The 17,095-nt window shown below is 32.8% G+C and overlaps 1 protein-coding gene across 1 annotated transcript in view; it reads right to left on the bottom strand.

Moving 5' to 3' along the window:
* The window catches only part of LOC127707892 (neuronal acetylcholine receptor subunit alpha-10-like), a 69,835-nt gene that overhangs the window by 18,310 nt on the left and 34,430 nt on the right, over window positions 1-17,095 (bottom strand). The window contains exons 3-5 of the mRNA XM_052212649.1: window positions 15,724-15,959; window positions 13,927-14,036; window positions 2,189-2,643 (exon numbers count right to left, since the gene is read on the bottom strand). Coding sequence (XP_052068609.1) covers window positions 2,189-2,643; window positions 13,927-14,036; window positions 15,724-15,959 — 801 coding nt within the window. The remainder of the gene's footprint in view (window positions 1-2,188; window positions 2,644-13,926; window positions 14,037-15,723; window positions 15,960-17,095) is intronic.

The following is a 17,095-nucleotide window of genomic DNA, read 5'->3' as shown; positions in this document are numbered from 1 at the left end:
GTTGATGAACTGGACTATTGTGGATTCATTCATTTCCGTGGGTACCAATGATCGTGGATTGAGGAAAACTTCCTTTTTCGTGGATATTTGATTTCGTGGTTTTGTCAATTTCTTCATACAAGCCTATATAAGATTTGTAATTCGTTGAACATTTAAATTCGTGGTTCACCAGTACCCACGAAACCCATTAAAATTGGTATCCCACGAGTAATGATGAATCAACAATATTCTGTTTAGGTCCCTAATGGCCATATAGCTCCTAACGTTTCTCCTATTTGTTCATCCTTGGTTTCAACTGTTTGGGCATGGGCGTTCCTGATGAAAGTTAGTGAAATGATGAAAGTTAGTAAAAGAGAAAGCACAATGGACACACGAAATGTACATAGCTTCTAAGATTCCGAAATACACCAGTTGATTTAATGGCAGAGGGCAGCATTGTTTCGTTTAAGCAGGCTTTATGCTATATCTCTTTAAGTGACTGTGAGTGGTTTTTAGTTGGATGTTGTTGCATTGCATGTAGTTGTGCTTCCGTTGTCTTTTATAACGGCTTCATAGAGTGAGTTAACTGTAGGTTCCTTTCTTTATCGTCTGCTGTTCGAATGATCGAGATTATAATGCCTTACAAAACAAACATTTTTTCCCTGACACATGTTCACGTTTCTGTCAAAAGCCCAGAACCAATCAAATGTTTGTTTTAAGTTATGTCTAAAAATCATATGTCTCTTACGGAATTTTGTTTCATCACAGATCTTAAATATTGTCCTGTAAAAAAATTATATGACTCGGGGTGATATAGAGATTTACATATTTTAGACTCAAGTTAAAAACCGTTGATTGACCTCTAGATGCTGAAAGGTTTGTTGTTTATTTTCTTTGGGTTGCTGTTTAATTAACATATTTCCGACATCTTGTTTTCTTCATATTTTATATTGTTTGGTTTAATGTAATATCTTATGCAAGAAAATGCCTGTACCAAGTCAGGAATATGACAGTTGTTATCCATTCGTATGGTGTGTTTGAGCCTTTGATTTTGCCATTTGATTAGGGACTTTCCTTTTAGAATTTTCCTCGGAGTTCAGTATTTTTGTGATTTTACTTTTTTTTTATGCAACCGACTTTTTTTTTAATTGAACATTTTAGTGGGCTAACTTGTTTTAATGGTACCCATGATAAAATATACCAAGTCAACTGCATTGACATCTTAATTAGCAGTCGAAATTCAACGGACAAAACAACATGCATGAAGAAAACACAAAGAGTCACAAAACAGAAAAACAAGGATGGATTTGCTAATTCAAAATAAATAATAGGGCAATATGCAAGTTTAAATGGCTTTCTAGATTTAATTTCCTTAAAAAGACTCGATGACTAAAAACTGGCATTTTGATTGGTTTTGATAAACTTTAAGTACTTTGTAATAAAAATAAATAAAAAGGGCATTCCTAACCAAAAGCAGTTGTCTTTCAGATTAATATTATGCCGGTGGAGGTCACGAAGTTCTTCGATCCAAACGTTTACAAAAACATGCAAGTAAGTTCGGTAAGCGCTATATGTGGCCCCAAATATAAGGTCCATTGTTTGAAGATGATAAGTTTTCCTATCTAGCCATTATTTTAGCAATGATTCATTGCGATAATTAGTTAATAAATACTAATTTGATATTTAAGCTGGAAAAAGGGGCCATGTAAGGGCTCAAACGATCTTACTCCTTACACCATCAAGTCTATATGTATCTTAGAGATTGTAAGGACCTAAGTATTTTGTTATATTGTTCTAAACGCACTGAAATTTAGTTTCCGCTTTTGTTACATAGCCTACATAGTTTGGCGTGTTGTTTTGTTTGTTTCTAATTCTGTCTTTCAATATCATTGAGATGGATATGAAATGACATGTGTTGATACCGAAATGTCTTTTAAAAATGGGAAAATATGCACGAATTCCCATTTATTGTCTTTTGATCGTTTTTTCATTTTTTTTTTTTAATGTTTGAATGTCCTTTTGGTAGATTTTGCCTCTCTTTAACGTTTCTGTAAAAGATGGTGTCTAACAAACGACAGTTAACAGACCACCGTTACTATATCTATGCATTTTCATGGAATGTATAAACAACAAATGTGCCTTTGTTTAAAGGAGACGTCCATGAAAAATCAAGTAAAATAACATTATTTGCCACAATTATCATACAAACCAAGCATCATTTTTGCCGGAGATTCTGGTGGGATCCAAAACAAAACTAACGTTAAGGAGGTCAATAACACACAGGGTAATATCAATATATTTGCATAAAACGTTGCTCTCCTTCGTATCACTAGTGTAAAGGTTAGATCTATGAACGGATAATCGCAGCAGACATAAGTCATCTCATGGCGTACTGCCGGAGCTTCGATTATTTCCCACACATTACTTTCTGTATAGTCTGCCAAGGTAAAATTTGCTTGTCCACCTTTAAACTGTAAATCGAGCTGATTACCATTGTAAGTCCATGATCCAAACTTAAGCGTACAGGTTTGTTTATCAAACGGAAACGTCCCAACATCTATGTTACACTGACTTCTAAATACAGCCTGTGGTAGCCATGTTATATCTCCAGTATGTTGTACGATACTTAATGCATCCCTGTACTCTGATATTCGTTTATCAGCACTAAAATGGAAAATCAGAAACGATTTTAATCACACATTAGTTGGCAAATAAATTTAAAAAAAAAGAATCTATGTTCCAAAGCCGATATTATTTCGTGTTAAGCAATCACCTACCATGGATAAGCAAATTACGTAAAAGAAAACAAATGAAATGTCATATAATAAATGACTTGTAAGTGCTATTCATAAAGGTTTCTGAAAAGACGTAAAAAATGACTGGTTTGCGAAGTAGGCTTACCTAATAAAAGTGTATCAAAATACTTGGGAAAAGGATAATCTCAAATTGTATCATGTAACATATAGGAGCGTTTTATTAGATACATACCAGTGTGATGTCTAATGAATGTGATCTCTCTTTAAAGCATTCGGAAGAGTCAAGGAAATCAGAAATGTGTAATAACATAAAAGTGTACGTACACTGCATAGTGTGACTGCATATAGAGATAAAATATTATACTCTTGGTACACAGACATTATTAGTCTTTTCCAGTTAATTTAAGATTTAATTTATATAGATCGTATATTTCTTCTTGTTGAAAGATCAACGTTAACTAAAATATATTTTATTCTCTATTTCTTGCAACATTGAAAATTAAATCGCCATTAACACATAGACGGGTATCCACTAGAAAACCATTTTTGAACTAAAACAAACGGACATTTTGATCTGAACAGCTGTACAAAGTCTAAACCAATAATTATTGAGGTCAGGAGCAGTCTTTCACTTAACTTTTAGACTAATTCAAAGGGGTATATACAGTACTGTTTGCCTGTATTCAATTAAGATATTTTAGTTATTTCTATAAACAAAACAACTACATACTATATTGTCTGAAAAGCTACTGATAAGTACCAGATTGCGATAAGCCAAATGTCTGAGCAGTAATGGATTTACAACTAGAAAGTATATGAACAAAAACTTAAACCCTTAACAAGACTTAACCTTATTATGTTCAGAGCTGTTCAGATGATGTGAAAATTAATTTATAAGTGAGCATAACCTATCCTTCCAGAGCACCTGAGTTTAATCAACATTAATGATAGGAATTTTTTTGCCTAAACTTTTAGTTTTATCCCTTTTATGTTTATTGACTATCTTTGGTATTGTCCAGCTTCTATGGCTTTCGTTTGGAGTCCCGTTTATATATTCTACCTTTTAAATTAAGTCCGATGTCTGTCCACTGATTGCGACAGCTAAAATGCTAGCTTTGGAGAAAAGGCGGATCAATGGGCATTTATACATAAGCTTTGGAGAAAAGGCGGATGAATGGGCATTTATGCATAAGCTTTGGAGAAAAGGCGGATGAATGGGCATTTATTCATAAGTTTTGGAGAAAAGGCGGATGAATGGGCATTTATACATTAGCTTTGGAGAAAAGGCAGATGAATGGGCATTTATACATAAGCTTTGGAAAAGGCGGATGATTGTGCATTTATACATTAGCTTTGGAGAAAAAGGCGGATGGGCATTTATACGTAAGCTTTGGAGAAAAAGGCGGATGAATGGGCATTTATACATAAGCTTTGGTGAAAAGGCGCATGAATGGGCATTCATACATAAGCTTTGGAGAAAGAGGCGGATGAATGGGCATTTATACATAAGCTTTGGAGAAAAAGGAAAATGAATGGGCATTTATACATAAGCTTTGGAGAAAAGGCGGATGAATGGGCATTTATTCATAAGTTTTGGAGAAAAGGTGGATGAATGGGCATTTATACATTAGCTTTGGAGAAAAGTCAGATGAATGGGCATGTATACATAAGCTTTGGAAAAGGCGGATGATTGTGCATTTATACATAAGCTTTGGGGAAAAAGGCGGATGGGCATTTATACATAAGCTTTGGAGAAAAAGGCGGATAAATGGGCATTTATACATAAGCTTTTGAGAAAAATGAAGATGAATGGGCATTTATACATAAGCTTTGGAGAAAAAGGCGGATGCATGGGCATTTATACATAAGCTTTGGAGAAAAAGGCTGATGAATGGGAATTTATACATAAGCTTTGGAGAAATGCGGATGAATGGGCATTTATACATAAGCTTTGGAGAAAAGGCGGATGAATGGGTATTTATACATAAGCTTTAGAGAAAAGGTGGATGAATGGGCATTTATACATAAGCTTTGGAGAAAAGGGCGGATGAATGAGCATTTATACATAAGCTTTGGAGAACAAGAGGCTCTCAAGAGCCTGAATCGCTCACCTGTTATTTTTTTTGCTTAAATCTTTCATCAATGATTATTTTTGCTTTTTACCCATATGTTCCATTTTAGCCATAGTGTCTAAGTTTCTTGACGTACAAGGAAATGAAATACAAAATTTATACTAGATTCATTTGAGAAGATTTTTAAAGTTAAAAAACATAAAACAACTTGTGTAAAATTGTCCTTAAAGGGCAATAACTCCTTAAGGGGTCAATTGACAATTTTGGTCATATAAAACGTTTTTGTAGATCTTACTTTGCTGAACATTTTTGCTGTTTACAGTTTATCCTTATCTTCAATAATATTCAAAATAATAACCATAAACTGCAAAATTTCCTTAAAACAACCAATTTAGTGGCAACAACCAAACAATGGGTTGTTCGGTGTGTCTGAAAAATTTCAGGGCTGATAGATCTTGACCTTTTGAACATTTTTACCCCATGTCAGATTTGCTCTAAATGCTTTAGTTTCTGAGATATAAGACAAAAACTGCATTTCACCCCTATGTTCTATTTTTAGCCATGGCGGCCATGTTTGTTGATTGATCAAAATTTCAGATACAATTCATAAACTAGATTCCTATAGGAACATTCATTCAAAGTTAGGAAGTATTAGGCACAATAGTTTCAGAAGAAAAGATTTTTAAATGTTAGCAAACTTGATGAACACATTGGGTAAAATTGTCTTTAAAGGGCAATAACTCTTTAAGGGGTCAATTGACAAATTTGGTCATTTAACTTTTCTGTAGATCTTACTTTGCTGAACATTATTGCTGTTTACAGTTTATATCTATCTATAATAATATTCAAGATAATAACAAAAAACTGCAAAATGTCCTCAAAACTACCAATTTAGTGGCAGCAACCCAACAATGGGTTGTACGATTTGTCTGAAAATTTCAGGGCTGATAGATCTTGACCAATTGAACAATTTTATCTGTGTCAGAATTGCTCTAAAAGCTTTACTTTTGGAGATATAAGCCAAAAACTGCATTTGACCCCTATGTTCTATTTTTAGCCATGGCGGCCATGTTTGTCGATGGATCAAAACTTCGGATACAATTTATAAACTATATACCCTAAGGAACATTTAGTTTACGTCTGAATTTATTTGGCCCAGTGGTTTGAGAGGAGAAGATTTTTGAAATAGTTTACGACGACAGACGACGACAGACGACGACGACGACAGACGACAGACGACGACGACAGACGACGGACGACGACCGACGCCAAGTGATGGCATAAGCTCACATGGGGCCCTTCGGGCCCCGGTGAGCTAAAAAGGCGGATGAATGGGCATTTATACATAAGCTTTGGAGAAAAAGGAAGATAAATGGGCATTTATACATAAGCTTTGGAGAAAAAGGCGGATGAATGGGCGATTATACATAAGCTTTGGAGAAAAAGGCTGATGAATGGGCATTTATACATAAGCTTTGGAGAAATGCGGATGAATGGGCATTTATACATAAGCTTTGGAGAAAAGGCGGATGAATGGGCATTTATACATAAGCTTTAGAGAAAAGATGGATGAATGGGCATTTATACATAAGCTTTGGAGAAAAGGTCGATGAATGGGCATTTATGCATAAGCTTTGGAGAAAAGGTGGATGAATGGGCATTTATACATAAGCTTTGGAGAAAAGGCCGATGAATGGGCATTTATACATAATCTTGTAAAGGAAGAATAGTGGATGTTCAAACCTTCCATAAAGCTTGACCACATAGTACGTTATTATAGATAATTGTAGAACTGTGTTAATTTTTCGTATCATATTTAAATCAAAATGTGCAATTCTCTGACAGCTCTTTCACGGTTTTTATAATGTTTTGTAATAGAAGCGGTTAGAGTTATTCCAATAGTCAATTCTAAATGTTAAGTTTAACAACATCTAAAACGATCATAAATAATTCGCTTAATTAGTTAGAAAATATTTTCGAACATCATTAAGTCCTCTGTTTCAGAAATTTAACAAATTATATTTAAATTTCTAGATTGAAATTCATTAACACTTGAATAGTCTGGTGAAATTGAAGTGAACACTAGAGAAATAACAGGACACCAAACTTGAAGTCTCCGACCTAGAAGTATTTGAATTATTAAAACTTTATTTCAATATGAATGCTTGATAGTAATAATCACAGCAATGCATACTTGTTGAAACAAATTTGTTATAAATCAAATACTTTTGTTACCATCCTCGATGCTCAAATATCTTTTCGATTTCTTTGGTTACTAACAAGAGTCTTTTTTCAGCTGTTAAGTGTATTTTAATGGAGTATCATTTATATGCAATTTTTCTCAGTTAGGTCCATCAGTTTTTTTGTTGTCCTAATGCAAACAATAACAAACAAAAGCAAAATGTGTTTGACAGGATTAAAAATACAGCAAGCGCAAAACTTACAAAACATACAAAGTGGTTATTTGGTTGGTTAACATAAAAAAAGACGTTTAAAATCAAATTGGTTTACCAGTGATAATGGCTACTTTATAGGTAAAACGATTAACTTCATTGAACAATGAAAAGTTTCATTTAGGTCGTACTGTTACCGTCTGTGAATTGTTATCTGTTTGGCAATTAAATCACATCTTCTAAGGTTTATCTTCATGTTCTATTATGTTATGAATGTGTGTTTTATATTTGTTATGATCATTTCTTTAGATATACTGTTTCCCTCAGGCTAAGACCTTAGATGGATTTGGCTATCATTTTTTTGGTAATATAGCTCTTAAAATGTTACGTTTCTTATACCTTCCTGGCTGTCAAATATTTCGGTTTTGAGCATTTCTGATGAAGGTTAATCTTTAAAACCGCTTAGGACGCCTGACATTTACAAAGTATTGTTTTTATTTTTTAAACTATTAAGGAAGTACTTTCGCGCATTTTTGTACCTTTACCAGCGCAGGTTAATGTTGTTAGTTTTCTTTGTGAACATATACAACTAGGATCATATTCAAATAGACACCACTATATATATAATATATATATATTGATTTTAAGTCTGATCTGTGCTTAATAGGAAGTAATCTTCCTTCCGTTAATGTTAATTAACTTTGATGTCAAAATTGGTTATTCTTGAAGTCTGGCTGACGCTTTTATCACCGTTTATAATGAACCTTAGGAATCCTATAGTCATTTAAAAATGCATGCCAATTTCAGCAAGGACATATTGAATTAAAAAGCTGTTTTATCTTGTTAAGTAGCATGATGATGGTTGCGTGATGCTAATCTTTTTAAAGTTAATGAATTCTGATAGAATATTTATAACTATTTCATCATAAAACTGATAAACGTGAGACACATATGTTACCAAACAATCATAAATATGAATATTTTGTATTCGAACATACGAATACTATTGGCATGTTTTTGATAGTTAATTTTTTGTGTTTTAAGACAGTTTATTTGTTTCATCATATTGCTGTGTGTCGATTCATAGTCCCTAATTAAACTACAGATAGTGTTACAGTCTTGTATATATATATATATATAACAATGTAACATAAATATTGTAAGTTACACAAAATTTGTTGTACATAATTTAAAGAAAACTTTGGGGATAATCAGTAGAAAATTATCTTTATGAGGAAGCGGCCATTTTTTCTAAATGATATACGGTAAATTCAGTATCGCTCGGGAATTTTGCTAACACAGTAATTTGTGTTTTACTTTTTAGAATCTACTCCCCTCTCAGGTACATGTTAAGTATGAGGTATAAGCCATTTCGTAAGTTGACGTAAAATCTGTATCTCAATAAAAATATAGGTTACTGGACTATTTTACGAGACTACTACTATACAGTTGACATGGGCAATGAATTCGGTTGCAGATAAAGGATTCATATAGTATAGAATTGCATTGTTCTAACATATTCTTACATCAAATACCGAAGTGATTAAACATTTATTTCAGTCGCCAAAATAACGAAAAAGTCATCTTTATGCATAAACATTATTACCAATAATCTCTTCTTCCCTATGATAAGGCGAGAAACGCTAATATTTCTATATAGACGTTAATATCGACTAACGTTAAATGCTTTACAAGGCAATCAAGTAGCGATCTTTTAGTCAATAAACGGTATTCAATGTTTAAAGATGCTTACACGACAATAAATACAGTAGTTCGAAGGAAGTACAAAAGATAAAGTTGTTATATATGGTAACATAGACGAATAATAGAAAAGGAAACACTACATTTAAAAGTCAGTTATAAAGAGATTGCATTACAAGGTTCTGTAAAGAGTAGGGTCAACATTACAAGGTTCTATGTAGAGTAGGGTCAACATTACAAGGTTCTGTATATAGTAAGGTCAACATTACAAGGTTCTATGTAGAGTAGGGTCAACATTACAGGGTTCTGTATATAGTAAGGTCAACATTACAAGGTTCTATGTAGAGTAGGGTCAACATTACAAGGTTCTGTATATAGTAAGGTCAACATTACAAGGTTCTATATAGAGTAAGGTCAACATTACAGGGTTCTGTATAGAGTAGGGCCAACATTACAAGGTTCTGTAAAGAGTAGGGTCAACATTACAAGGTTCTGTATACAGTAGGGTCAACATTACAAGGTTCTGTATAGAGTAGGGTCAACATTACAAGGTTCTGTATAGAGTAAGGTCAACATTACAAGGTTTTGTATAGAGTAAGGTCAACATTACAAGGTTCTGTAAAAAGTAGGGTCAACATTACAAGGTTTTGTATAGAGTAGGGTCTACATTACAAGGTTCTGTATACAGTAGGATCAACATTACAAGGTTCTGTATACAGTAGGGTCAACATTACAAGGTTCTGTATAGAGTAGGGTCAACATTACAAGGTTCTGTATAGAGTAGGGTCAACATTACAAGGTTTTGTATAGAGTAGGGTCAACATTACAAGGTTCTGTAAAAAGTAGGGTCAACATTACAAGGTTCTGTATAGAGTAGGGTCAACATTACAAGGTTCTGTATAGAGTAGGGTCTACATTACAAGGTTCTGTATAGAGAAGGGTCAACATTACAAGGTTCTGTGTAGAGTACAGTCAAAATTACTAGGTTCTGTATAGAGTAGGGTCAACATTACAAGGTTCTGTATAGAGTAGGTTTAACATTACAAGATTCTGTATAGAGTAGGGTCATCATTACAAGTTTCTGTATAGAGTAGGGTCAACATTACAAGGTTCTAAGCTAATTGTTCACTGTTTTTGGGATTTAAACATTTATGATAATAAAAAGTATGTGAGAAAAAGAAACACAAACATATTGAAAAACAAATTCATTGACGTCATTGTTATTAAAATGGAAATAGTTGCAGATTGTTCAACTCTTTCTAGCGATACATGTATGAACTCTACTATATAGGAAATATTTTATAGGAGTTTGAAATTGAAAATAATCTATTTACTTTGGGATAAACTTTATTTATAATTTTATTTGTGACGTTGGTTTGCTGTCTATTTGACTTATTACCTAAATATCCTTTAATCATATGTATTGGAGTGTTTTATTTCACTGTATCGTTGAGGTCAGTATTGCTTTCATGTAAAGATAGTTGGATGAAGTAGATAAGTTGAGTAGTTCCCAATAACAGATTATTGGGGTTGGTGTTGTCTTGATATTAATTTTTCGTTAAATAATCCACAATAGTCTATATATATTGCCGAAACAAATGCAAAGGAACTTATTCTAAATTAATCAAACCAAACAGCAATAATTGTCCTTTCCTAAATTTAAATATTTTAATTTTAAACGGGAAACTCTACACAAAAGGGGAAATGTGTTGTCTCCTATTGTTAATTTCTTTTTTCTGGACGGAGACGTTCCTTTGGCACCGTCTTATGGTGTTGATATGTCCCAACTCGTTCGCTATGTCCGTGTCTGTGGTGACGTTTTGGATTTCAATGAACTTAATTAATGTATTACTGGTAACTTGTTAAGTCAATGGTTTCGTTACCACGATTTACTTCATACCTTTACTAAAGATTTAGCTTTAAAGTTTGGCTGTACATGTGGAAAATTTAATATAAATGGGATAGCACATCCTAATTTTTACGAGCCCGTAAATTTACCTAGGATCCGGGTAAACTTGTCGATCCTTTAAATAAACTTATTCTAAAAGCTTACAAATTCAACACTGTTTTCAGATCTTTGAATATTGTTTTTATTGGAATAAATATTGATTTTTTTCTCAATAAATCAAAACCCAACTGAATAGTATTAATATAAACATTCACGGTCCTGCAATATGTCGTTACTTATATTTTGGCATTACACAAGGTCATGTTTTTTCTCTGACCACTGTTAATGACTGTTAAAGACGAATTCTATACTAAATACTTAATTTATTGGATATATGATTTTTGTATGCGTTGTTTTTGTCTTTGAACTTGCTTTCAGTATCTTCAGCTAGTGCTTTCAGATCTGTTCTTTATGTCGTTTGGTTGTTTTTCATTTTTTTGTTGTTGTTGTTTTTTGTCCTTTTTATCGATGAGTTAAGCCCTTTTCAACTGATTTTTATTGTTCTTATGTTGTTGTGTTACACCAATGTCCAAGGTCAGATTGAGGGTTGGCGAGCCAGGAAGTATGTTTAAACCTGTCCATTTCTGTATGTGCTTGTCCCAAATCAGGAGCCCGTAATTTAGTGGTTGTCGTTTGTTGTTGCATATCCTTTTTTTTTTCGTTTATTGTTTTGTACATAAATCAGACCGTTAGTTTTCCCCATTTGCATTATTTTAATTTGTCCTTTCGCAGCAAAGTATAGCTTGCTATGTGGTATGGGTTTTGCTCATTGTTGAAGGCCGTCCGAACGGGGACCTGTTGTTGCTAACCTACGTCATTTGATCTCTGGTGGAAAGTTGTTTCATTGGTAATCATACAACATCTACTTATTTTTTTAGGATGAAGGTTATGTTAAGGTTGGGACTGTTCATTTGATATATGTTTAAGTATTCCTGTGTCTCAAGCATCATCAGTGACGCTCAAATAAAAAAAGTTAAAGGCCAAATTAAGTACGAAGTTGAAGAACATTGAGGACCGAAAATTACGAAAGTTTTGGCCAAATATAGCTAAGGTGTTTCCCGGGTTAGAAAATCCTTAGTATTCCAAATACAGTTAGTATAATTCCCGGGTTAGAAAATCCAATTCAAGTTTTGTAATCAGCTAATTTATAAATATGACCATTTCAATGATATGCCATGTCAAAACAGACGTGCTGACTGGAATCTTCAAAATCATCAGCCTAGTAGAATTGACAAGACATGTCATTGATACCCTTAATATAAATGCAATCTAAATCTTATAAGAAATGCAGGCTTGATGTGTCAAGCCTTTTTCAACTGATTTTTAAAGTTAGTTCTTATGTTGTGCTGTCACACTACTGTCTTAGGTTAGTGGGAGGGTTGAGCGCTCGTTTAACGCAGCCATATTATGTATAGAGCTTGAAGTGCAGTGGATGTCGTTTGATACTGTCTTTCCTTTCTGTTTTTCAATTATTTTTTAAACATAAATCAGGTCTTTCGTTTTTTGGTTCAAATTGTTATACATTTTGTTATGCCTGGTTCTTTTGTAGCTTACTATACGTTATAGGTTTTGATCATAAATGAAAGTGGTACGGTGACCTATATGTGCCTACATCTACGTCTTATTGTCTCTGGTGGATAATAGTCTTATTAGCAATTATATCACATCTTCTTATTGTTAGATGGAGAGCAATTACTTAACAAATTTTAATAGAGTTTAAATTTCGAAAGAGAATATCTCCCTTACAAATATTTAATCAATACTGATTTTTAAAACTAGTACGAGACATTTCTAATAAAAAACATTGATTGGAATTTCGTAAAAATCTTACAAGACATTTAAGCACGAAATTGTTTACATTTAGCCTGACGCACTGCCGGACGCCAGGTTTTTGCAGAGCACTCAATTTACGATTTGCGACATGATCTCTTGATAGATGCGTCATTTATTCATTTTGTTGGTGTGGAAAGAGGGTCGAAGTTCTTACGTATTCGGTGAACGGCATGAACAAAATATTTACAGAATCAAGTAAACTTGATGTTAATATTTTAAGAAAGACAATAGTCGGATCTGTTTCTCTAGATGATACTCAAGCGAACTGTGAAGCCTTTTGTTTTCATCCATCGCGCAAGTTCTCTCTTTTTGTACGTCAAAATAGCAAATTGATTGAACGGCTTTTTATAAACGAAATTGGTCTTATAACGTAAACGTTTTACAAACAAGTGAACAAAGTAGACTTAGAATCTAAACATTTGAAGTTCATAAAGGACTTGGTATGAGGACGACAAAAGGAAAACAATGTCATCTAATATGTCATACTTGACCAAGGAAAACAATGTCATCTAATATGTCATACAATGACCAAGGAGAAGCAATGTAATCTATGTTTCAATTCACTTACAATGATCGTACGTTTGTGAGTAAAAATTCCGTCCATATATCAAAGCAGTGAACAAGTATTCAACAGAAGAAAAAGAAAACACATTTGGCAATATTATACAATTACACTGATATCACAATTGTTGTATTTAACATTGGTTATATACCTGTGAGACAGCAACTCAAATACAAAAAAAAGTCATCTAGTCAAGAGGTTACCATTAGGTTTTTCCAAAACAAACAGGTTGGTGTTTTATTTTTTGTATGATATCCTAATTTTTAAAAAGTTTGTACAAAGTATGTATAATATTTCAAATAGTTGGTGTTGACAAAAAATACTGACTTATTAATTATTAAATATTTTGATTACAGGCAGTATAAAATATATTCCAATGCTGTGTTGTGTCACACAACACAGCATTGGAATATATTTTATACCGATTGAGAAAACAAAAACGAATTATCTCAAAATAATAAGGAAACCAAAGGTGAAACATCTACTTCAATTCCTTATTTCATCTTTAAAGAGATTTTATTCTATTTTTCCTGTTTTTATCTTTCAAATACTTTACTTATATTAAACTGACAATCAACACTTATCACTTATTTTTATTGTTTGTTGTTTGAATAATAGGTGTTATGTGATTAGGAATTTGAACTTGTTTTATTCAATGGTACATATTATATCAAATACTCACTAATTATACAATTTGATATCGGGGGTCCATATTTTTGAAGGCGGCAGGTGAAGCTCTGTTACACCTTTATATTCAGAAACGTTCCATGTAAGATATTTGTCATGCCATTTCTGTAAATTAAAAAAAATCCAATCGTTAAAATAATAAAATGACTCATTTGTACAGTAAGCGATCGTTAAATATATTGGTAGAAAAAAGTTAAGGATAACTTAGAACTTTTATATATTTAACTTTTTTTGGTCTTGATTGGACCTGTTGGAGGTATAGTTTCATAAACATTTATGGTGCGCATGGAAATAATATAACAAGCCTCGAGCGTGTCTATACGTGTATGTGTGTTTAAGTATTAAAAAAGTATAACAAAAATACCGAACTGGAAGGCAAATTCAAAACCGGAAGTCGATAAAAACTGACTAATCCAAACGCTATCATTCAACGGAACAACTGAAAAACAACTGCTTACGTTTTTAGCTTCTGTACGATTTTCCATGTATTATAAACTGTTTTCATATAAAAAATACATTGTATATATATTAAATATAATGTAGCTCCTTTGCTGCCTTTTACCATACGAGACATAATGAATATATATTAACAGACATAAGACCATCAACGATAAAATTTAGTCTGTTCCTGGTTGATGTAATTTATCATAAAATCAATTTCATACTTTATTGTCTTGTAAAGTACCATACTATTACCAAGACTGTAAACGTTAATTGTTTTCAAGTGATTTATCACTGACCATACAACTGTACGACTAGTTTTAATAGCATTGTTTGAGAATTTCCTCTTTACATAAGATTATGTGTCAAATTCATTTCTTATCAAAATATGTTCACAGGAAGAAGAGCTAGCTATTATATGCAACCAATAGCTAATTAGATATAGACAAGTAGCTTTGCTCGACCCGATTTTCCAAATTTCGCGTAATGCCAAAAGCAGCCACCGATGTCATTTTATTGGATTTGCATATTTTTTTGTCTTGTTTAAAAATTTCTTTCGGATATAACACATGTCTTCTGTCGGTTTTAGCGTGAATACAGCTAGGACTCGCGATAAAGAACAAAACAGATTTTATGCATTTACTAACAGGCACTTGACACTGAATTTGTATATATATACATGTATACATACAATATATACCTAATATAACCAGAGACATATATACAATGTGTAAATATGTCTCTCATATAACATAATAAGGTAAACATTACATTTCGTTTCAGGGACAAGTGCTTGTGCTTCTATCATGATAATTCAATCATTAATACGAACAAAAGGAGATATGGGTATACGTGAATGAGTCAGCATCTCAAAAAACACAACAAAGATCAACCTATCTTAACGTCAATATGTCTATCTATTATGATTCCGTAGGAGATATACCAATGAAACCCAATGCCTTCTAACAAAAAAATGCAGATAAAGATTTTGATGTTGATCTTGTACTTTAAGACACTATTAAACAATCAGCCCCAAAAACAAATAAATCAAGGTAAAGGCTATAAACGTCAGTCTATCGTCACATGTTTTTTTATTTATACTTTGCATTATTGTGTCTTTTAGTTTAACAACGTACATACGTCTAGAAAGGCAATAGGAGAGATATGTGTTCACGTAAAAATAGTTTAACCCCAACCCTTTTTTTTCCATGTACCTAGTCAGGATATGTAGAACATGTGTTGTTTGCGTATGTTTATACGTGTATACATGTTGGATTTGGTAGTTTTCTATCTTTTAATTTGCGTTTCCACTTCTTTCTAATATATATCTTGTTTAGCAATATATACCTACATGATCTACCCAGACATTCAGTGTCAAAACTTGTTCCTTCTCATCTAAGTCGATTATTTGTATCAACTGTAAGCCAAATTCTATTTTAATGATATCGGTGAATTTTTCTACTGGTCTACTTAAGGTTCCTCGGTATTCATATTGTTTTAATTTTTTATGAATTAATCTGTCTTCTTCTGTTAATTCTACAATATCATCATAGCAAGATCTCTGGTTTCTGCTATGTCTCATTCTACCTATAAATGGAAAAAGTTATTATAATAGAGCAACTGTTAAAACATGTATTTATGAAAGTACGATAAAATGAATTACAGATATGCATATCATGAAAAATAAATAAATCTGGCCATAGCGATTTCAATAAAGCATAAATTTATCAAACTAAAACAAAATACTGCATACACTAAAACGAAAATAATTCAGTTACACGTACCTACGATGTGGAATAAAGGCAACCAAACATATTAGTTATTAGAATACTAAAGAATTAACATATGACAGTTGTTATCCATTCGTTTGATGTGTTTGAGCTTTTGACTTTCCCATTTGATTAGGGACTTTCCGTTTTGAATTTTCCTCGGAGTTCAGTATTTTTGTGATTTTACTTTTTTTTTTATTTGCACAATTATGCAGAAAGGTTGCTGTTTTTTGTTTGTTACTTTTTTCGTTGGGTTGCTGTTTCATTGACGTATACCCTCCATCTCATTTTATTTATAACATTGATAAAAGCAACACGATGATCTGGTCACATAATGGAACTTGGTCAAACTCGATTCCATTTAATGGACAGCAAGACAGACATCAATCGAGGAAAAATTGAAGGCATTACGGCGATATCACTTGAAACATCGTTAATTACATTAACGATACCAACTTTAATGAACTAGATGTGCATTTTGACAATAAATGTCTCTTCGGTGATGCTCGAGTCCAAAATATTTGAAAATCCAAAAAGTTAAGTCGAGGCTTAAATGACCAAACGTGAATAAAAACAAACTGTATGGCATGAAATTCAAGCGATGCCAGACCATGCAGATGTGTTAACTCTATACACATCCCTACCATGTATGCATCATTCTTCACACGTTTTTAAAGTCCAATAATGTTACAAATTTCAAATCCGGAGACATAGTAAAACTCATTAAAGATACAAGGCTTATAACTTAGTACGACATACGTTCATTTCTTCCACTTGAGACTCGCCAGTGGTGCTTCAATCAGCACAGTTGGAAGGTCAAATCAAATACAATGTTGGAAGAGCATATAACATAAAAAAATAACAAAATGCTGTGTTTGATCTAGCTAAGTTCATCCATGCATGAGAGTAGAGAACAGTGTTTCAAATAATTCGACATTTTACACTAAATTTACA

Source organism: Mytilus californianus, unplaced genomic scaffold, assembly GCF_021869535.1.
Source record: "Mytilus californianus isolate M0D057914Y unplaced genomic scaffold, xbMytCali1.0.p SCAF_7, whole genome shotgun sequence".
NCBI classification, from domain to species: domain Eukaryota; kingdom Metazoa; phylum Mollusca; class Bivalvia; order Mytilida; family Mytilidae; genus Mytilus; species Mytilus californianus.
The sequence above is the reverse complement of the archived record's forward strand: the minus strand, read 5'-3'. Positions and strand labels throughout refer to the sequence as shown.